Genomic DNA, 23,580 nt, shown 5'->3' with positions numbered 1-23,580 from the left:
AAGGAAAAATGCTTATGGTATGACTTTTTTTCTTAAGAGTTATGAGGAAAATTGGTATTTGTTTTCAAATATTCTGCATGACTTCTGAAAAATGCCTCAAACCCATGGATTTTTCTGCCATGGGATTTGGGGTTTGAGAAAGGGCTTTGGCTATCCTTAAGCCATGCAAGACTCATTTCACATAACTTTATCTAAATAAAGTGAGCTGGCTAGTCTAAATCTGTAGTTTAGACTGTTTATGTAATCACCAAAGGAAACTATGCTTCTTCAGAAAAGGAATAATTTCAATGATATGCTCTGTGTTAAAATGAAAAAACTCCACTGACTGTACTAGATACACCACCAGTCAGTAAACTAGCTTTAGAAGAAACTTTATTTTACTGTGTGAATTATATCCACCACATGCACAGAACTAATGAAATAACAGTAACAATGGAGTCAATAGCATGGAAGCTGAAGAAGGAGGAACAAAAGAAATTCTAGGTCTTGCTCAAAATGTTTTTTTGGTTTTCTTTAATTATTGCACTGATAACTAAACGAAGATAAGATTGTTATTGTTTTGGGAAAATGAAATTCTTGCTAAAGAGACAGAATAATTGCCTGTTTAAGTACAGCATTAAGATTTAAAATCCTAAAATCCCTAAAATGGTATGCCTGATGTTTTTAAGGCATAAAAAACAAGGAAGAATTCTTCCACAACAAAAAGCATTCAAACTATCACTGTATGTTGAAAGTAAGAAAAAAAGGACAAATGTCTACTTTAAAAGTAATCTTCTTAAACCACCTTTGACAAGATCCTTTACATCTTGATACATAAACCCAGCAATAAAAACACATAAGTGAGCACATTATTTTGTCCCTATGCTACCAGTATGAGATCACACGCATGATGTCTTTATTGATGTATGTATCTTTATTCTTGGGAGCAAAAATAGAAAGCTCCACACTGAGAATGACCTACATGAAGGTTTGTTTTATAAATACCTGTAGACTTACAAAAGAATTAAGTGTCATATCTCCAGTTATACTTTATTGACAGAAGGTATAAAAATGGCCTGAATTCCACAGAGCACCAGGCAACTCAGAGGGCTCGAGCAAATTTCCCTCCAGCTGTTTGTGGCTGTCAGCACCTCGAGCAGTTTGCTCTGGCCCTCTGCTGGCAGCTTCCAGCCTTGTAGCAGAGGGGACAGAAGGGAAGGCACACCCATCCCTTACTGAGCGCCTCCTCCCGTTCACGTTCCCACCTCTGGAGAGCCCCAGCTACACTGAAGCCACTCACAGGGCACACCCCGCTGCTGCTGCTGCTCTGGGGACACCGTGGGGGCAGTGGCAGAGGGGACTTCACCCTGCTATGAAGCCTCACCACCACACTTCAGCCCTGGGGACCAGGCTGCCCAACACTGAAACACTACAAAAGAGTGTCACGAACTCAGTGGAAACAAATAAGCTGGCTGATTCACAGCTGGAAATACTCATCTTTAAGCATTTAAGAATACCTGGAAAAAGGCACACAGAGATGTATTAAAGTGGCATAAGATTGTTATTAAACTACACCACGGTTGTTAAGAAACATTCTGGTGTTTATGCCATATGACTCACATGCAAACATTACAGAATGCACAAATATTAAGGATATGGAATACACATGCCATATATAAAAAAAATAATTTTTGGTGCCAAATGTAAAACTCAATTCTTTCTCACAAATGAATAGAAAAAAGGCCTGAAGAGACATAAGCTGAACTGCAGCATTTCCTTAAACACTCCCAGAAGTCTAGAGACCATTCTGCTCAGATCTATTCGGACTTTGCTTATTTCTTCTATGTTAAAGCTGCAGCCTTATGGACAGTGAGTCCATGTTGTGCACTGTGCCCTCAATTTAATAAGTAGGACTGGGGAATACCACTGTGCTGATTATGTTTATTCTCTGCTCATAAATTACTCTACTGACTCATTAACAATATGTTACACTCTACCTGTAATTTTGGGGGGACTACATATAAACTAGGGGCTTTTTTGGGCTTGATATTTTTGGATGCTATCAAGGGTGGTATAATCTAAGCCTTCAGACCTCTGGTACTAATAGCATATATTTGAGATTAAGAAGGTATTTAAATCAGCTTGTATATCAAGACATTTTGATTTTTGACAAAAATAAGTACGGAGACAGCTTCATGGATTTTATGTTTTGGCAGACATATGTTTTTGATGAAGTTAAGTGCATGAATCCCATGACAGTGCAATACTTAAGTTTCTATTAGTAAAGAGCACTTACCAATGGCAGAAAACAGACACATGATTAGAAGTATGAGGACACACCAAAGGACATCGGCATTCATCTGTCTTTCGAGCTTACTGCGCTTGTAACGAGGTCCATTATTATTTAACAAAGCTTTGGTCTCATGCCCTGCAAAAAGAATTATACCAAACATGTCATATGGAACTCTGCTATTATTTTAAGAAAAGTACAAAAAGGTGGGATGACCCATAAGACAGAATAACAGCTATTACCTGCATAGATTACTATTCCTGCAACTTCTTCCGTGTTTCTAATGGTACATCCACGTAACAAAAGATTCTCTTTAAATAGTCCATCCTTTTTTCCACTTTTATGAACACTACAGAAAATTTAAAAACAGAACAAAACACAGCAGGTCAAAACATTAAGCTTGTTAAATCATACTTGTAATATAATAAGCTCAGGAAACACCTTCAATGTTTAAGAAGTTTTTTTCAATTTGATGGCAAAATATTTCATTAGATCTTCCTCCTGGGAAGGTTTTCTGCTGGACTTTGAAAACTGAGATTGCTCACCCAAAGATCCCTGACATGCAGCAGCCCAGCTGGAGCAGTACCAGTTGCTGTTGGATATACAAATGTCCTGGACAAATGCTCACTAGAGATCTGTGGGCCAAACTGACAGCATGCGTGCAGCCCAGCTAATGCTTGGAAAATGCACTGGACTTCCTGTGCATGTGTAAACTGACTGAGCAATCACAGTTAATCCAGTCCACCTAAAAGCAGCTGTGTAGTGGATATAATTAACCCACTATTCACATACTTAGTGCTTACTAAAGAAATCCTAGAAAGAGATATGGTGAAATTGGGAAATGACTGTGCTTCAGAAGCAGTGATCCTAAGGAAGATGTGCCAGGGATAGGACACATCATTCAGTGAAAAGAAAAGGAAAAATATTCCATATATTCATCAGTGGCAACAGAGAAATTATTTTCAGAACTGTCTCACCACCTATCTGAGAATGGCTTGCACTCTGAGGATTCTTGTTGACTTACACCAAAACACAGGAGAAAAAATGGAATGAAGTCACAGTTCTACTACAACTTATTATCTGGTGTGCATGGACTAACTGAAATTTCAGCTAACAGAGAAATATAGAATGAGAATTAACAGAGAAATGCTAAACAATAATAATAATTAAAAATTGTATTAGAATTTCTATGATGTAAAAAAGACAAACCAAATAATAATTTAAAGCCACTTTCAAATTAATAAAATCTCCTTTTATCAACTGAAGTACCCCAATGCCTCAGAAAAGACTAAGGCAAGTCTGAATTGTTTAAATGTTGTCCTCATGTTCAGACCACCAAAACAATCATACTTTCAATATGCTACACTAAAATTAAACTGTGCTGCTACAACACCAGATTTTATGTCTACCTGGATTTGAGCACTTAAAATCCTCTGTCCCCTGAAACCTGTAAACTGGCTTAAAACTGTCCCTTTTATGTAAAGGTGGAGTCCTTTTTCTTTGCTTCCTATTTTCTAAGCTTTCATATTTGGGTTATATATTCATGCTTTTCCCTGTTAGATTCTTCTCTTTCTCTAAATGAGGACCAAAGTTGTAATTTAAGTACATACTTCTAGGATGTCAGGTCTAGGAACTATACCAAATACCCTGAGACTAGTGAGAAGGTTGACACTGGTGAGTTCTTTGTACTTGTCCCAGTCTAGTAGGACTACTTACAGAATATTCTGTAATGCTGGTTATGTTATGAAACCTCAGCAGTCAATGCTTTTAGTGAGCAGAATATACCTGTGTATATATACACGCACATATACAACCTTTTTTAGTTCAGCACAATATATTACACCCACCCTCTGCTCAAAATATATACATATATATTAGAAGTACTGGAGTTTCGACAAGTACACTTAGCTTTTCTCTGCAGGGATGGAAAAAAAGCATTGGGTTTGATTGCTGAGGTAGCAGCAGTAGTGATAATATCTTTCTAGAGACCAGAAATGGAGAAAGAAAGAAGTAGATAACATCAAATCTGCAATTCTGATAGGAAAGTTGAAGGTGTTTTTTTAGTCAGGAGACAACTTCCCCTTCTCAGCCCATCCTCCCTGCCAGTCTGAGACTGAAGAACAGACCTTTTACTTCTGTTCTTTTCAGCAAACCTCCTTAACCCACTGTCTTACCTTTGCCAAAGCACCATCAGTTGGGGGGTTTACCCAATATCCCTCTGTAGAATGTCAATGTGTGTCAATTTGTCTGTGCTTAAACTATGGGAAATAATTCTTTAATGATTCCATACTGTCAAAATTGCTACCAGGATGCTGTCATTCCTCTGATTTTTAAGGCTAAATTCTACATTAGGCTTTCTTATAAATCCTGAGAATGTTTAGATTTCCAATAAAAAAATCCAAATAATAGTTATGATTCTTGTTAATAAATGGGACTTTTTAGAGATAAATCTACTTAAGTAGTACTTGCTCTGGCTTACAGTTTTATAACTTTCATCAATTTTTGACACTTCACCATAACAGTGGACTGTGCCAGGTATATGGCAAACTTTATACATAATTACTTGCATATTTGTTATATACAATTATATATTTGTTCTTACTATCTTAGCTTACAAAACAACTCCAAAACAATTGTGCAACATCTGAAGTTAACCCATAAGTGTTAAAATCCCAATCTACTGTCCTCACCCACAGGCTGAGCCTTCTTACCAATTACATGCATTTGATACTGCTTTTTTACTTTTCCATATCCAAATGAAGTCAGAGAACTCAACTGTTGCTCACCAGACCTTTAAAAAACATGGACGAAATCAAAATCTGGAAGAAGCCAGCAGACACTGGAGGAAACCCATCATTTGCCTCTTGTCTCCAGTCACTCCCACTGACTCAGTAACACAACATACACATAAAACAGTTGGGCAATGATGACAAAAGGAAGAAAAAATTACAGACATAATGGTCTGGATTAAAAAATAATGAAATCTGGAGTTAGATAAAACTGCTCACTTTGATAACAAATCTGCCAACTGTAAACTTTGAGTCTGGGTTGAGAGACAGCCTGGTTCCCACTTCTAGCCCTGCAGAGTTTTAAACCTTAAGCTTCTTACAAAGGCTGAACAGTCTGTTTTTCCCCTTTCTGGATTCTGGCCAGTGTAAGTTACAGGCAAAGAGGGAAAATTTTTTATGTCATTCTTTAAAACAGTGTCTGGCTGAAGCCACTCAGATGCCTGGAATGCAAAGGCTAAGCCATGAGGAAATGCACTGGCAAGTGCAGGTGCAATGCTCTTTTTCTCTGCAATTTTTCACATGGATGACATTGCAAAAATGTGGTATCTTCACATCTAAAATACAAATGCACCACAAACTAGGAAAAGTGGGCAGATCATTTGCAGTTAACTACTACTATGCTACAGCACTCTGAAAGCGTTTACACAGAAACCTCTGGTTTAAAACAGTAATGCAAAAACTACCTTGATGGTAGCTCACTTCTGCTTCCTATTAGGTTTCAACTTGTTATGTGTTTACCAGTATTAAATAACAAGGTAACCAATGATAACTGTATCCAAAAGAGAGTATTTTTTTCTCTTTTTGGCTTACCGAGTGTCTTACAAAGGAAATGGTAGAGCTGGCATTATTTTCCAAGGCTTGACACTCCCAAAGAAAATATTCAGTAATCTTAAACACGCTTAAACACGGTCTCGGTGAACATTATCAGTCAGAAATTTCCTGACTTTCAATTGATGAAAATTAATCTGGGTTACTTTGGTTTTTTATTCCAGGAGTGGAGCTGTTACTATAGCATATTAAAGAGACATCACTATGGATTTATAATTGTTTTTTCTTTAAAAAATTGTAACATGATTTTATATTAATTTATGTTACCTTATGACAGCCTTTGAGTAGAAATACACACATGCATTCATCTCCTTCTTCTTACAATTCCAAGCTACACTTATTTTGGTATGAGTAGATAAAATTTTATGTTGTTGTCTAAGAATAAAATCATTATTTTCAAAAAGCTGAGAAGTCACAATCCAAGTAAGTACTTCTCTTTTTTCCTTGCCCATGTACACACAAAAAAGCACAAACAAGATTTTAAAGCAAATATTGCTATTCTTGGAACCTGGAATTGGATTTTTGAATGTTTGCCATGCATACTGTACATAATCTGGCTAGACACATATGAACAGGGGGTATGTTAGGTTTTGCTCTACTCTTCTTACACAGAATATGTTTATAGGGGAAGTAAAAGTGAGGGTTTTTTGGGGGTACAGAGACTGCAAAAGAGAATTAAAGGAAGCACCTGAATAGAAGAGATAGTCTACCTGTGCCTCTGCATACCCCAAGTGTGCTGAATCCAGATTGTGGCAACATAGCTGAAGAATTCAGATGCAGTAATGTGCATGCTACACCTGACAGGACTAGGTCCTCCTCAATGCATTCTGCGGTATCTTTTTTTTGTTGTTTTTAATATCATGTCTCCTTTTATCCTGGCCTGCCTGTGCTACATTGGCTACCTACAGTGATTTCATTTCAGGAAAACTGTGGTGAACAGAATTTTTTTACATGTTTACAGCGTACACACAAATACTTCTATTTCCTGGCAGATTTGTCAGTACAGACATTAAAATCAAAGACGAAATTTTACACAGGGAAAAAAAAACTGAATCAAAACTGGAAACCTATGAAGTGGTCAAAATGTCTAGGAAACTTGGTAGTAATGTTTCAGCACAGCTTTTACACATGGATATGTTGAAAGTCTATTATTTCACCGGATTCCTGTTTAAATATTTTGGTATCATTTCTTTTCAGTCAAGCTATTATTGGCTGTAGCTATCTGATCCATTATTTCAAGCAGCAACTAGTGGTAAAATTTTGAACAAGAATAAAGATCTGAGTCTGATGTGACAATGACATGTTTCAATGCTTATGTGTTAATGTATGATTTGAAATAGACTCCTGATTCCATTATACTAATGAAGGAACTCTAGAAAGTGAAGGGGAAAAGCCCTCTTCTGTGCTAAATTAGGAGACTAAGAATATACTTGTTGAGGGGTTGGTCCTCACTCTCTAACCTTAATGGCCCATGGTCCTTTAGCTGTAAATCTCAGAACATAGCTGATAAGAGCTGGAAATCACCTGATGTTTTCTGCCAGATTCAAAATTTGTGTCAAAACATATTCACATCATTTGTGAAACTATAAAGTATAAAGAAGATTAAATATAATCAATACTAAACAACTGTCATCAAAAAGGTATTGCCATGTTTTCTGCTATGCAATTCAAATGATTCTGTAACTTACGTGGCACAGGCCTTTTCCACACGGAGTAAATAAGTAAATATGTAATAGAAGAAAAAATTATATATATTTTCTACACTATTCTGCTCAATATTTGAGGACTAAGATTTGCACATAATGTGTGCTAAAAAAGCTGCTGAACTTTCCATTTCCATATCTGGAAATGGCATGTCTGCAGTAGAGCAGGCTCTCTATTACACACCCTCATGCAGTAATGTCTAATACTAAACTTTTTTTTCACATGAACTGTAAGGCTTTGTGCTGCTAAATAAAGGAATACATTTTCCCACACTACAACTTGATGCAGTTTCAAAGAAACTGTCCTGATTTACACCAGTTGACAGTAGGTCCTCCACAATCTGTAAAATCTGAGAGTAGTAACTGTGGTGGTAAATGGCATCACTATAAAAAACTCCCTGAGCTTCAGCAATTTACCTTGTGACATTTACACAATTTAATACTGCTTATCACTGCTAATCAACATGGGTGGTAAATCATTGTATTTGAAACAGAATTAGTGTCAGTTTAACTCTTGTCATTAAAATCTGGGAAAAAATTATGCACCCTGGGCTCTCACTCTCCACATGGTAAACAGACTGTAGAAAATAAGTCATGCGAGAGTGCATCTTCTAAGCCACCACAATCAACATACCTTTGTACTACAGACCAAGCTACATAAGAAGCAAAGTGCTTTGCACATCCTAAAACATTGGTTTTTGAGCAGGACTGATTGGCCAGAGATGAGCACCCTGTTAATGCAGTTCTGTTTGTTTAGAATTAAGTCAAGTGGGCATAGACAATGCGGTAATGCGAACAAGCATACCCATTGTGTGAGCCAATAATTTCATTTTATCTTAATGAGAAGAAAGGAACAGTTCCATAGCTGGAGAAATATCAGTTTTGCCTTCTGACTTTCCTCCATGACACAGAACAGAAACAGAAACATCCAACAGACCCATCTTCATGAAAGTGTACAACAGATTGTGTTTGTTTGTTGCCTCTCTTGGACTTGTTTTCTATTTCTTCCCATTTCTGGATGGGATTTTTAACCATAGAGGAGAAGGAGAAGAGTGCCCATAACTGCAGTGCTTCATACATTCATTTCTGTAGTGTAAGCTGATTGAAGTTTGCAAATAAACCCATCCTAAGGAATGGAAACATCAAGTTCCCATCTCACCTTGAAGTGACGATCCTCTGAAAGAGCCTCAAATATGCAGCCCTATTTAGATGTGATGATGATTCAACTTACAGAAGATAGCCCAAAGCTAACAAGCATTTATTTTATTCAATATTAGACAAAAAGAGTGTATACTGAAGGATACCATATGAAATACTCACATGTAACCTCGAAACCTACTTAAGTCATTGTTTGGCTTCTCACATTCAATCACACTGGTGAACTTCAAAGGGTCAAATTCTGAGTCCTGGAATAATAAGAGTGTTCATTATTTAGAGCAAAGACTTGAAAATTATATCCAAAATAATTTTATTTTCTAGTTTTCATAATATAATAAAGTCCAGTTTTTTTCCAAAGGCGATGAAAGCAAAGATGCAAACCACTGGCACTGAAAATCAAAGGTCAAAGGGACCTGGGGAAAAAAAATTTCAAAGATGCCTCCCAGAATCTCCCTTACAAGAATGGCTTCTCTTCTGCAACTGGAAGATGCCAAATGATTTTGTTCTGCAGTGGAAAAATAAAATTTACCTGGAAAATATAAAATCCTTAGATATTATCATTATCCTTCATGTTCAGTGAAGTCACTGAAAATTTAGGCCAATATAAGTCAATACACTGCCGATTATCAAAAAGCTAGTATGAGCTTTTGAAATATTAGCAAGATTTCTTAATTGCTTTATGCCAACAGAGATAAATTAATCTACTACAGTAAATTACACACATACAGCAGAATAACTTTTTCTTAATTATCACTTAAAAACCTTCTTGGTTGTCTAGCTCATTACTTTGAAATTGGTATTGTTGCTGACTATTTAAGTTTATCTGTAGTTAGCACCTTGTTGTGTGTGAGGAAAAACATCATATCACAGCAGAATTACTTTATTTTGTTAAATAAAAATCAAGGTTCTCCTTTCTTTGCTAGATCAAACTACACCTTGAAAGCAGACATATCTGATCCTGGTGCTGCAGAGAAGGTTATCTCCATCACTGAGGACTACTTTTATAAAGCTGCTTTTTATAACATTTGAATAAAAAAACTAATTGTGAATTATTATGTTAGTAAGATTTCAACAGTGACAGCACTTCATATGTTCTGTTTTATAATGGTTTTGCTGAGCTGCTGGAGACCCCAATCATTACTTTTAGGAGTAAACTTGTGAGAATGGTTGATTGAGAATCAGTAAGCACAGGACAGACACAATCTTATTGCCAGTTTCTCTGAAACACACAGATGTTTTTGTGATTTTTTGATGTGGACTCTACTCTCATGAAAGAAATCAGATTTTGAGTAAGAGATAAAAGAAACTAGAGGATACATCAGCATCAAAACCAACACCTTCCATTTTTCTACTTCTTACAGCTGGAAGAAAGACAGACGTAACTATATAGGTGACAATTCAAACCACCCACACCTGAGACTTTTGAAAACCTTTTCTGTATTTTTAAGAAACACGAGATAATAAAGAGAACTGTGAAAATGGGCTGTCACTTAAGAGACAGCTACAGCCCACTGAAGGAAAGAAAAACTTTGACGTGCAGAATTCAGCTTGTAAACAAGGGGGAAAAAAATGGGGTAAAAACAAAGGACAGCTCTGAGCATTGACTGCTTTGCTGAGAGTCAGACTCCCCAAATTACATCAAGGTTGGCAGTCAAGAACCTGAGCCTTAGCAAGAAATAGCACCTGCTCTGCTGTCCCAGAAGATATTTTCCTTCCTTTCCTCAGTATGTTCCTTGGCAGAAGAAAAGAAATAAGAAGTAAAGGAAAAATTATCTACAAGCATTGCCACTGTAGCTTAATCTACATTTATAAATTGGACGGAATGGGAAACATTTATCCTTATTACAATATATATAATACATATAATTTAGCACAGATTTTCATTCACTGGTCTTAAAAAGGAAAAAAAAAATGAATCCTAACATCCTTCATGAATGTCTGTGAGGGAATCCTACAGACACCCAATAATGAAACCCAGTGTTATCAAATGCGTTTTTATATGGCTGCTGAACTCAGCAGAGTAAGCGTGGTTGGATACAATACCTTCTAGAGCAGTTGGACAGCTGAATTCCTTTCTGCAAAGAAAACCTGCCACCAAGGTTTGTATTTCACAAAGGAAGATTAAACAAAGGTACTTAAATCTAGAGAATTCTGAAGTCTTCACAAAAAAAAGAAAGATCTTCTCAAGATCAGAAAGGACTAAACATACCCGACCTCCCCATCAGTACCATGCAATATTGTCTTTCTCCTTCCTTTGTTTGTTGATTTCTTTTCATTTATGACACAGTTTTGGAACTAAAAGTCCTTTATCATTAAATCTGTATATTTGTGTTCTGTTACAATTAACTTGAAATATGTGATGATGGTCTTTACTCAGATAATATCTGGGAGCGAAAATCCAATTAGAATAGTAGTTTACGTAAGGAAAAAAAGCTGATGAATTCTGATTTATGGCAAAAGCTCTGTGGTTTATTAATGAATCAAACTGCTCCCTCTCTTCCCTGCGAAATAGACGGGCAGATATACACTGTATATTACAGCTGATGACACTGTTTTGATATGAAAATATCTTTTGGTAAATGAAAGAACAAATATGTTATACACAGCCTCTGTGTGACTACTTTCAGTGGTTACAAAGAAGCACAAATTTAATGTAAGATTTCACGATGATCAAAGTTTTGCTCTTTTAAATGCTGATACTCACACTTTGGCAGCAACTGAAACAGAAACTGTGATGATGTTCTCATGTATTAGCAGCTAAGAGAAGCTGCAGTTAGACAGAAATTAAAGCTGAAAGTGTTGCTTTTAAGGGCACAAATTTACTCCTTCTCCTTGGTAAAAGTCCATGAAAAAAAAATTCTAGACCACTACCTTTAATTTTTCTTTTACACTGAATTTCTGCATCACTGTTAAGACACAAGAAACAAGATCAAAATATGGTGAAACACTGAAGTGGCCCAGACCTTTGTGCAGCAGTTATCTGATGTGTTTGATTTTGTGTATCTTACATCTCACTTACAGAACTGCTGGGCATTAAAGCTGTCCCAGTACCAAGGGAGATTAAAAGCTCCATGCCTAGACAGACTGCAGTCTGAGATGAGACTTTCCAGTGCCTAATCTCCCTGAAATCTTGACTTCTGGGGTGTTCTCATCATCCCTCTGTGCACATCAACAAGGCTTGGTCACACACAAAAAGCAGCTGGAAGCATTTTTTAAATTTTCTGAAGGTGCGTATAATTTTTTATCTGGTACATTGGCAGGTCCCAAACTTGTGTCTTGTGCACCATGGATCTGAACAACTGACTGGCAGATAAAAACTGAGATGAGATTTCACTGATTGCACTTAAGTTCCCCAGAGTATTTTACAAAACTATTGGGTAGCAAAGGCCAGGGCTAAATTCTATTCATGTCAGTCACATTATTTCTGTTGAACAACCAGTTCAACTTTTGCTACAATGCACATTCTACTTGCCATGACTATTTTTAAGGATAAGCCCCTGAAAATAAAGTAAAGCGAAACAAAACCTACTGCTTTCATCCAAGGCAGATGTCTTGCTACTAGGTAGTGCTTAACCTGGAGCCCAGACCCATGCTCTAATAATTTATTATGCTTCAAGACAGTATTAAATTATGCTTTAGATACATTGGAGGAGTAAATTCCACTCCTTGCTCAACTCTTCTGCCGTATTATGTCATACCAAAATGAAAAAAAAAAAAACCCAAACAAACCAGGAAAAGAAAATAAAAAGCAAGGGAAAAAAAAACAGAAACAGAAAGAAAAAGAACAGCTTTGATTCAAAAAGAAACTGACTTTCATCAAATCCCTGACATCACTTTTTGATTTTGCCAAGATCGTTTCAGTCCACTGCTTTTCTTGGAGGAAAGCAAAAAATGCTGACTTCTTAGGAAGTCAGAATATCTTTACAGGTATTTCTGAAAATTTGAAACTTGTCAAGAGGACACATGGTGATACTTGGGTATTTTATATACTCCGGGATTCCATGGAACGTATATAATTTCTTCAGGACTCCTCTTGCTAGGAAAATGTTTAACATTCTCTACATAAATCCTCTTTCTTCCACTTAAAACCTTAGGAAATTCATTCTCAGTCTAAATGCAGCAATGGAACAGCTTGTTTTCCTTACATAAGCAGACCTAGTCAAACTGTAAAAACCTGCTAAATATTGACTCCTTTAAAGCTGAATTTCAAATTAAAGTTACATTGCAGATGCAAAGGGGTTTGTGACTAGCCTTTTCACAATGCACTAGCTATTAAATCTGACAAAAGGTTCCATTTAAAACAATATTTTAGGTCTGCAATAATTGGGCTGTGTCTTATACCCTAAAAGACGAAGTGTTGAGGGGAAGAAAATTATAATGCCTTTAAAGAGTGGGAAACCAACAGGTAGACAGATGAAGACAGTATAAAGATTTGTCAAAAAAAGGCAGACTGAATTTAGCTGTCTCCAACATGACTTTGTAGCTTCAGCTGTAAGATGATTCTGAATCTCCACAGTGAAATGCCAACCTTTTCAGTTCTGCTGGCAACCTCACGAAACTGTCATAGCTCAAGAAGCAAAGCATGCCGGATGAGTCAGTTTGACAATTACACAATGTTCAAACAACATATTTCCCTTCATTAAATGCCTGTTGTATGGGTGATTTAATAGCCTGCTAGAGGTATTAATAATGCATAGTTATTAAAATGTTTTCCTTTATTCATCTGCCCTACTTTACTGCTGCAGAAACCTGACTTTGATGTTCAGTCCTTCCTTCCAATAGGACAGCAATGGGTACCCAGGATGCCCTCGGGTGACAGTGACAGTTACCCGCTTATCACATTGTGTTTACTGGCAATGCTGGGGATCTTATCCAGACTTCTCCCTGCAATGCAGGGCTGATGAGGCCTCTGGGATTTGTTTTGGCGTGTACATCTGGAGGATGCAAAAAAAGGAGAAATGGAGTCACGGGGACAACTCAAAGAAAATATTTAATAGACAAAAATCTGCCTCAGCTAGAAAAACAGCTTTTACAGTTTAAAAGCTTTTAAGGACACTAAGAACTCATCCTGTTAATGCATTGGTCCATCCTGTTACTGCTTGATATAGCAGTATGCTGCCTTTACCATATAAAATTAACTTGACCTTTTATTAATGTGCAACTGGAATTACATACTGATGTTATGCATCCAAAGCATATGAACTGTTTATATACTGAAAGAGTGAAATGTTTTCATGTCTAAACTGCATTAGTCTCTATGGCACAATTTATCTGTGCCACTAATTCACAAGAAAAGAAAGAAACAGTTGGATTTATGCTGTTGAGGAACTAAGAAGATCCAGCTGTACATCAGAATTTAACTATTCTGGTTTTCACACTTAAAACTACTATAATTGGACTTTTTTCAGTATTGTTTGTTTAAAAGTAACAGATGTTCAGTATTCAGAAACACTGGAACAACTGAGCAAGTCGAATACATTTGAGGGGGCTGATCTTCTGGCTAACCAAAGTTTTCCTCTTTGTAGAAAATAATATGAGGGAACAGTGCAATATCCAGGCTGCAGGAAAGAAAATATATTGCTTGCAAGGCCTAGGAAGATCTCAATAATTCTGTTACAGCCAGCTGAAGAAACTGCTGTTAGTCAATCAAGGAACGAAAGTATCAAAAAATATGTCAACAACACTGAAAATATACATATGCAAGTTTTAATGTCCCTCAGGATGGCGCACTTAGCCATGCACTAAAATTATGGTGGTGTGAATAAATTCATTTATGGATTATAGTAGTGCTGGAGACTGGTTAGGGACCAGTGCATGTGAAGGCTGAAATACAGACTTAGATTTGAACAATTAGGAAAGTGGCATCTGCCTGTTCCAAAAGACAGTCACTGAAATAAATCAATGGGTGCACAGCCTGTAAGAGCCAACCTCAGTACTAGCTCAGCGCTTCAACTAAACCACAAACCAAGCCTCCCAAGGACTCCCAAAATTCTGTGTACAACCCACGCTGCTCCTGCACAGGCTTTTTGCTTCGTGTTAACAGACAGATGTAACTCTCCTGACTCTCCAGTGTTTTCTCCTTTCTGAAAAAAATTTCTAGCAGTCTTCCTGCTCCATTTCTTAAGTGCTGGAAGAAAACTTTCTGACATTTTAAAAGTAGTAGCACAACAGCTCAGGTCAGCTTCTGAATATACCATGTCCTGCTCTAGTCCAGACTGCTGGACAGTCTGATTTCTTGTGGGATGAAGTTCTGCCAGAAGAAAGGGCTATGGAAGGACTAAGATCCTTCACCCAGAAGAGAGAAATGCCAAGCACTGTTCTTACATCATCCCACAAATAAAAGGAGAAACATTGGAGCCCTGACAGGAAAGAGAGTGGTTGGCAATGCAGGGGTTTTCTTGTCAACAGTAAAACAGAACAGTAGCAGCTGAGTGTCAGGATGCAGTTAAACACACCAAAGCACAATGACCCTACCTCAGACTGAAGACAGGGAATCTGAATAAAAGCAGCTTTACCTTACAAAGTATCATGTTTAAGAAACGTCTCTAGGATGTGAGGGAAACCTGTAACATACAGCAGTTGCCTAAGGAACTGAGAGACTCCAGCCTCTGCAGGGGAGCACAGAGGGAAACAAGCAACCCTAATGAAAAGACACCTTTTATTCCAAATACTACAGCACAGCATTTATATCAGCACCATCACAGTTTTGTCAGCCTTTCCACAAGCATCTCCAGCATGAGAAGGTGTTACAATCAAGTAAAAACTCCCCAAGCTGGACACTGGCAGGCTATCTTTGCTTGGATTCATATTTTTATCAGCTTCTACCATCACATGGCTGCCCTACTCTAAGCATGGCATTCAGAGTGAACCTTCTCTGCTCAATCCCAACTCTTTGTGCTTTTGCCTTTTAGCTCTGTGGAGAGGGTGGAGGTGCAGCTGTGAAGATTAACAGTCAGCCTGAGGCCAGCAGGCTGCGGTTAGCATACACAGAACAGGAGGGAAGTTGGGAAGGCTGCAGAACACTTTGGTTAGCAGCTTCCTCTCTGGTCTATTTTCATCAGCTATCTCTTCTACTGAACAAGCTCCTTTGCAATCAACATATTAAAGCCACCACTCGCAAAATGAAGGACTCCTTCTCAAGGAATTCAAGGGTGTTTTATTTTTCAGATACTAGCTAATTGCATGAATCTTATGAAAGGAAACTCACAATGGCCTTGTCAGTTCCAAAACTGGCAAATGAGGAAAATGAAAATGTATCGTTATGGCAGAGACTGAGGTTTGCTTCCCTTTTTAGCTCTCTAGACAGCTTTCTACCTCAGACAAGCACAATGCCTACAAAGTTCCTGCACAGTCTTGTCTTCAGTAGTCTGTATGCTTTGTTCAGATAACTGTGTAAATCAAACATACATGAATATGTATATGTATTATGGATATGACCTGTTGATTTAAATCACAGCAGCACGGCAGAGCGTATTACTTTTGTGCAGGCTTTCCATACCACCTGTCTTACCCTCTGTGTAGAAGTCAGCTACTTGGACTTCCAATTTGATACGGTTTTCTGATTTGATTTGACCTGTTACATGAGTAAGGAATTGGCTGGATGGCCACATCCAAAGAGTTATAGTCAGTGGTTTGGTATCCAGATGGAAACCAGTAATGAATGGTGACCCCCAAGGGCTTGTACTGGGAATGAGTACTATCCATCAGTGACAGACAGGGGGACTGAATGCACTCTCAGGTGGCAGGTGACAGGTTTGCAGGTGACACCAAGTTGTGTGGTGCGCTTGGCGTGCTGGAGGGAAAGGATGCCAACCAGGGAGACCTTAACAGGATTGAGAGGTGGGTCTATGCAAACCTCAGTTCAACAAGGTCATGTGCATGTTGGTTGGGGCAATTACCAATATCAATAGAGACTTGGGATGAATGAATTGATAGTAGCCCTAGGGAGTACTGCTGGAGATACCAAAGGATGAAAAACTGGACATGAGCTGGAATTGTGTGCTGGTGACCCAGAAAGCCAGCTGTATCCTGGGCTGCATCAAGAAAGTGTGGCCAGCAAGTTGAGGGAGGTGACTCTTCCCCTCTATTCCACTCTCAGGAGACTCCACCTGGAGTGCTGCATCCAGCTCTGGTGCAAGACATGTAACACATGAGACTGGTTTCGGAGGAGAGCCACAAAGAGGATCCAAGGGCTGGAACGCTTCTCCTATGAAGAAAGACTGAGAGAGTTGTGGTTGAGCCTGGAGAAGGCTCCAGGGAGACCTCACTGAGACCTTTCAATACATAAAAGCAGCTTACAAGAAAGACCAAGAGACACTTTTTAGCACAGCTTGCAGTGACAGGACAAGGGGCAACATTTTTAAACTGAGAGCAGATTTAGATTATACAAAAATATACATTTTTTACTAAAAAGATGGTAAGATACTGGAACAGATTGCCTAGAGAAGCTGTGGATATCCCATTACTGAAGTGTTCAGATTCAAGTTACACAGGGATTTGAGAACACTGATCTAATGAAAGATGTCCCTCCCTGCCTTTGGCAGGAATGTTGGATTAGATGGTCTTTAAAGGTTCCCTCAGAACCCAAATGATTAGATAATTCTTATGCATATATTCATTATTATAAGCATTCAAAAAATGAGATGTTGAAGGACAACCAATGAGAACAAATGTCACACAAAAGACCAACAGGGAGAATATCAACTGATGAAATAGTTTGTTTCATTTTTCTTCCATGTCATTATCAGTTATCTAACTTAAGGATCAAAGCTTCCTATGAAGTACCAGGAGACAGTCCATTGCTTTTTGTTTCTTAGTAGCTGCCATGGCCCACCTCCACGCAGCTGGTAGCAGGACAAAGTCATTTTTACCCCACTCCACTTACATTGCAGCAGCCTGTAACTCAGATCCTCACGATCTCAGCCAGACAGGCCACATTGCTATACAGGAATATTAGGCTATTTGGGGTATAATTTGCAATCTGGTATTAAATAAAGTAATACCAAAAATATAGTAAGTAGAGAAGCTTGGAAAAGTTAATTAGAGGAAGGGAAAATGCTTGAGACAACTTAAATGCATTTTTGAACCATGTTGCATGCTAATCAAATTCTCCTTCTCTTGGAAGCCAAAAGGTTGTCTTCTCTGCTTTGATGTAAACCATTCTATTTTTTGTACCTTTGAGAAAGCTGAATTATGGTATTAGCACTGCTGTCTGTAAATCTCCATGCACTTCTGATGTTTTTTCTTTCAACACTGAATAGAAGTGTAAGCATTATAGTGCTGTGTGGAGAACAGTATCTTGTCCAGCCATGCACCTGCAGGACAGCCACAGCTCTCTCTCTTATGAGTACACACATGTAATGGAAAGTATCTGACCATCACAGAGTCACAGCAGAGCTTGAAAGCATGAAACCAAGTACAACCAATGAACAGAAATGTTCATGATTTCATTGAAAAAGAAGTTTTGAGACATCCAGCCAGCCACTATCCATGCAAGTAATATTTCAATGCAAATTTCTAATGACTGCCAAGGCTTATCACCACTAAACTGTGTAAAAGACTTGGAGGGTAGCAGCAGGTGGAAAAAACAAGAAGTGGGATGAGAGTTCACATCCTTGATGCTGAAATAAATACAGGAGTTCCTCATACTGTTCCTCTGTCTTTTCTTGCAGAAAAGCAGACCCCTTCTCCACCTCAGTACTTTCAAAGGAAAGTGAGACCATATCAATGTAATTTGGCTTATATATGGCTCAATACTGTGGACCCTTCTGCTCTGGAAAAGGTCTTTTCATCCTTTCCTAACCACTGATACTGTCATCTGGGGTTGTGGTTTCAGAGACCAGTGTATTATGACATGTTTCCAGCTCGAAAATCCTGGCCCTAAAATCAGGAGTTTTCAGTGTTATATTACAAAAACTCACTTCCAAGAACATATATTCTAGGTATTTCCTGTTCTCATGCCAATGAATGACTAAGGAATAAACCGTTCTAGAAATAAACATTTGTTCAGTAAAATTGAATTAGGCTATATCAGAAATGTCAAGACAAAAAAAAAAAAAAAAAAAAAATCTCTTCTTAACTGACTTTAAATGTAAATGTTTACTTTTCTAGAACAGGAAAGCAGAATAGCATTTTATTTTCTCCATGGACCTGAAATGCTCTTTTGTTTTCTAATACTTTTTCAGAGAAACAGCAAAATAGAGAAATCCTGGGTTGTTGATACAAAGAATGAAATTTCCTGCCTCTACAGAGCTTTGAAATAGCACAAGCACTGGCACAATACATTTCCCTACACGGATTTACCACTGTTCCACCAGTACTGGAAGGATTACCCTAGGGATCAGAGGTCCTTCGCAGCCATGACACTCAAACTTGGATGCATCAATTTAGCCCCTTTAACCTACATTTGAAAGCAAAACCAAACAAGTAATGGCAATGGCAGAAGTCAACTACTCAGCAGTCTTCAGACTCTCAGGATCTTCTTCTACTCTTCCCCCTCCCTGCTACTGCTTACATTACTATATCCAGAATTTTTTCTTACAGTTATTCAAATTCTTTGTCTCTCTAATGAAGCTCTCTCAAAACGCAAACTTGTGGCCTAGACACCTGTGCAGTGGAAACTAGAAGGAGCTGTAAAGCCGTGCCCAATGCTGACCAAGGAGGAAGTGAACCATCATCCTTGAGTTTTTTTATTTGCCCATGCCTTGAAGTGTGGCACTGCTGACTAAGTGTCATGGTTAGGTGTGGAGTGAAAAATTGTTCTCAGGCTTCCTTTAGCGCATTTTGCTCAGACAGAGTTTGCCACAGCACCGACTTGGGTCATTCTCTGCACCAGGTCATTCTGCACACTTCTGTTATATGTTTGTTTCTCTATTAGAGAGACAGCAGTTGCTTCCTCTTTAACTAGACATGTCCACAGTTTCCACATAAGTCATCTCTGAACAAGACACTACCCGAAAAAGATACAACAATATAGGGATAGAGATTTTCATAACAATTCACCTCTATAAAAGAAACCTACTGAATGTTCAAGGCATTACCACAGACAAAAGTCCTTCCCAGGGTGTGACATGCCTGCATTTTGCACTGACAAACACAAGTCTTTTTACAAGACTTTCTTCTCCAAAATCTTAAGCTAAACTGTAAATCTAAACCACAAATTTAATATTAATATTAATTTAATATTCCGGTAGTGCTTAGCAAAAAACATTGTTTACTTTTGCTTGTTTGGTTTTTTTTTTAAACTTCCTTTTACCTTGGGAAAATTAATTTTGGCAACACCTGTGGCACGGAGCACTAATCTGATGCTTTAACATGTACATATCTGGAATTTTCAAGCCCATTTTCATCCCCTTCTGAACCTTCTCAAAATACTGCAAAGAAGAAATGCACAAGGGATAACCCCCAAAAGATGCTACAGAGGCAGTAGCTGTTATTGTGGCCTGATTCTACCTTATTAAAGTATTCACAGTCAAAACAGCACTGAGTCAAACAACAGTGAGTATGCTGATTAACTCCCATCTACTTGATTATAACAGTGTACTATTCCCACTAACTGCAGGTGGATGATTGCCTGAAGATACTAGTAAGACAAGAAGCAACAGGGAGAATATAGCTGTACTTCTCTTGTTTTGTTTTAGAGGACTCATTCAGACTCTTTGAGATAATAAGCTCATCCAGCAGGTACGTTGAAAACTAGTCTGCCTAGAAGTTGAGCTGGTTTAACTTCAACTGTTCTCTCAAACTGGGCTAGTTTAGACAATGCAGACTGCTGCACAAAAAAATCTTAGCTCAGTTTAGGCTAAACTAACATTTGAAAATTGCTTTATCTTTTCTCTCGCTCTCTTTTGTTTTTTTTTTTTGGGGGGGGGGGGGGGTGTCCGTTTGTTTGTTTTTGTTTTTTTTTAGTGAGTGAGTGAGTAAAAACTGAATGCAAAAGCAGCATTTACACTGAGATACCAAGGCTGACCTGTGAATTGTTTACATGCAATCAGCATGAGTTGCCCTTGCCAAAATACCTCAGACACAGAGCAGCCTGGAGTCTCCAAGTCAGGTTTACAGTGCAACCCTTCTAGAAAACCATCTTCTCTTCTGGGATTGCTTCTGCCTGGGACTCACAGGGAAAAAATGGTATAAATGGCTTAATTCTTGGAACAGGGAGCTGTGGGACTGTTTCTCTAAGTCCAGTATTTCCATGTATCCAATATATTTCTAGCACAATGCAGGACCAGGAAGGGCTGGAATGAAAGCTGGATCTGTCAATTTAGCCCAACTTCCAGGCTGGGACTGATGAAAAAATATGCCTGCACTAAGCATAGGCTCTACATTTATACATATTCCAGAAGTGCTCACAAACTGACTTGTGAGGAAATCAGATTCATCAGTTATTTTGGCACTAGTCTGCATGCAAATGAACCTCCCAAACAGGCAGACACCAAACTCAGATATGCTTTTCAGAAGAAGTAAATAAGCAGTCACAAAGTAATTAGCAAGGCTTATCTAAACCTGTTTAATCATTCTAGTAATAAGTTTGTTTTGAATGAAGTTCTCCTCTTAGGAGAAAATGAGAAGGAAAAAAATGCATCTCCTACCCCCACCAGCCCCCACAGGGATACAGGCACCTTCTCAGAGGGGATGGCAGCTGCTACATTTAGCTTAGCTTTCAGCTGAACTGAAGCTTTCCACATAAACATCCAAGACAGGGGCAGTGGTTAATAAACCATAAGCTGCTCCAGAATCCACAGTGAGTCTTTGTGGATTTTGTTAAAAGGCATACTGAGTAAAAACAGTGGAGCACGGAAATGTAAATGTTTTTCATGAGTCTAGATTCATACTATCAAAATATCCTAAATCAAGTTTATGAAACCTGAAAGGGAGTTTTGAGCTCTTGCAGCCTGAACTGTATCTGCTTATCCACTCTCTGAAGAGCAACTGACATGACGTCTCAGATGGATGGAAAACATTCCATAAGCAACTGCAGAGGGTGTGGTGGCTCGGCAGCTTGCAGAGCAGCACAGAAAACACATTGATTCCTCCTGCCTACTGTGTCTCCTATGAGATCCAGTGTACCAGAAATGGCTGCTGTGACTTGGCAGCAGTGAGGACGGGTTAGAAATTAGAAGGAAATGGGAATGCAGAATACCTACAAAGAGTTTTTTTTTTTTTTTTTTTTTTTTTTTTTTTTTTTTTCCCAAGAGATGTTTACTGGTCACAGCTAACACTGTCAGACCACAAACAACAGGGTTTAGCACAGTGCTTTCTCCTAGCTGCACTTGCCAGTGAGTCATGCTGCACACATGAACCTGATCTGTATTTCAGGGTGAAGACAGTCCACTATCCTGTTCGTTTTAAAGACACAGCATGCAGTAGTGTGTTTCTGGCTATTTTAAACATTTCTAACACATCCTGTTGCTGTAGTAGCAGAGTAACAAGAACACAGTATTTAAAGTCTCGAAGGAAAAAATGTCAAGGCCTTTGTAAAATCTCCTGTTTTCTTTTTTTAATCTATTCACTGAGTGATTTTTGTTTTTCTTGACTATTTTGAGTCTACAGCAACAAGGTATAATTTAAACTGGTGTCTTCAGACATGGAAGCCAGAGGAACATATCAGTGACTCTTCTCACAGCTTGTGCATCGATAAGGTGTAGAATCATGTACACAAAAATACAGGTTTATGTCTGACAGACTGCATTCGTTAACAAACGTGCAAAGCTAACAAGCAGTATGTTCCCAGTCTACTATAAATTACTCAGACAATTCAAAGCAGCACTAAAATAAGTAGTATTTATGGTCACTTGTACTATAAAGGAAAACAGTTTCCTGGAATTCACAAGTGGGGAGATGCAATCCAAGCCCACAATGGCTGATCCTGGACCTTCTGAGCATATGTTCAGAGTAAAATAACGCCTGCAAGGCATTGGAGACAAGGATATAGAAAAGATTCTATAATTTCTTACTGCTTCTTCAAGAGTCAGGCTAAAAAGGTATCAGAATGCTACTTTTCTGAACAGAGACTGGGAAGAGGGAGACTGTAAGGCCTTCTCCTCTCTGAGACTATGGACCTTATATGCTGTTACTGCTGAAAAGAAACACACAATGATCCTTCAGAGGATGCTGGAGAAATAGAGGCCTTTCCAGAGGACAGTTGTACCCAACATAACAGTGCTGGCCTTGCTGGCCTTTGGGGAAAATGTAGTAGCTGCAGGAGGACTGGCCAGCGCATATGCCACTTCAGTGACCCCAGACTGACAACCAGGCTCTCTCTGAGAGCTCAGCACAGACCTGCAGGGCTGGAAATTATGCGGGTGCACCCAGGGCAGGAACAGAATCAGGAAAGCATAGCAGTAGCTTAAAACAACAGATCCTGCTGCCGCCCCCACTCCATTCCCATGCCCAGCTGAGTGACAGGTATAGAAATAGCTATCCTTCACCGACCTGCCTCACAGGAATGTGCTCCAAAGCTATCAGTTAGCTCATATATGAAGCACAAACAAGCCAACCTTGGTAAAAGTTTCTTTTAAAAACTTGAGACACTGGTACAGAGACATTATTCAAAGACAGCTGTTAACAGCTGATACTTTGAAAAGAACTTTCCAAAAAATCTGGGTTTTGTCTCATGATAAGCCACATGACAAGGCATATCATTCTGTAAGGGAGGTGGGGAAACTCTTTGGCAGTGTGGGAAAGAGAGGGTCAGGATTACATAATTTATTTGTTTGTTTTCCTGCCTGAACAACAGGGCTGCAGAATGACACAGAACCAAACAGCTATAAACACAACTGAGAGCTGTTCTTTTGAGCAGTGTTAATAAAAAAATGTGAGAGCATTCTCAGCC

The 23,580-nt window shown here is 38.5% G+C and overlaps 1 protein-coding gene across 1 annotated transcript in view; it reads right to left on the bottom strand.

Annotated features, from left to right (window-relative positions):
• Positions 1 to 23,580, bottom strand: part of ATP10A (ATPase phospholipid transporting 10A (putative)) — a 118,371-nt gene that overhangs the window by 40,478 nt on the left and 54,313 nt on the right. Inside the window, exons 3-5 of the mRNA XM_066313592.1 lie at positions 8,910 to 8,995; positions 2,512 to 2,618; positions 2,276 to 2,407 (exon numbers count right to left, since the gene is read on the bottom strand). Of these exons, the coding sequence (XP_066169689.1) occupies positions 2,276 to 2,407; positions 2,512 to 2,618; positions 8,910 to 8,995 (325 nt within the window). The remainder of the gene's footprint in view (positions 1 to 2,275; positions 2,408 to 2,511; positions 2,619 to 8,909; positions 8,996 to 23,580) is intronic.

The sequence above is a fragment of the Sylvia atricapilla genome, chromosome 2 (assembly GCF_009819655.1).
Source record: "Sylvia atricapilla isolate bSylAtr1 chromosome 2, bSylAtr1.pri, whole genome shotgun sequence".
Classification (NCBI taxonomy): Eukaryota; Metazoa; Chordata; class Aves; order Passeriformes; family Sylviidae; genus Sylvia; species Sylvia atricapilla.
The sequence above is the reverse complement of the archived record's forward strand: the minus strand, read 5'-3'. Positions and strand labels throughout refer to the sequence as shown.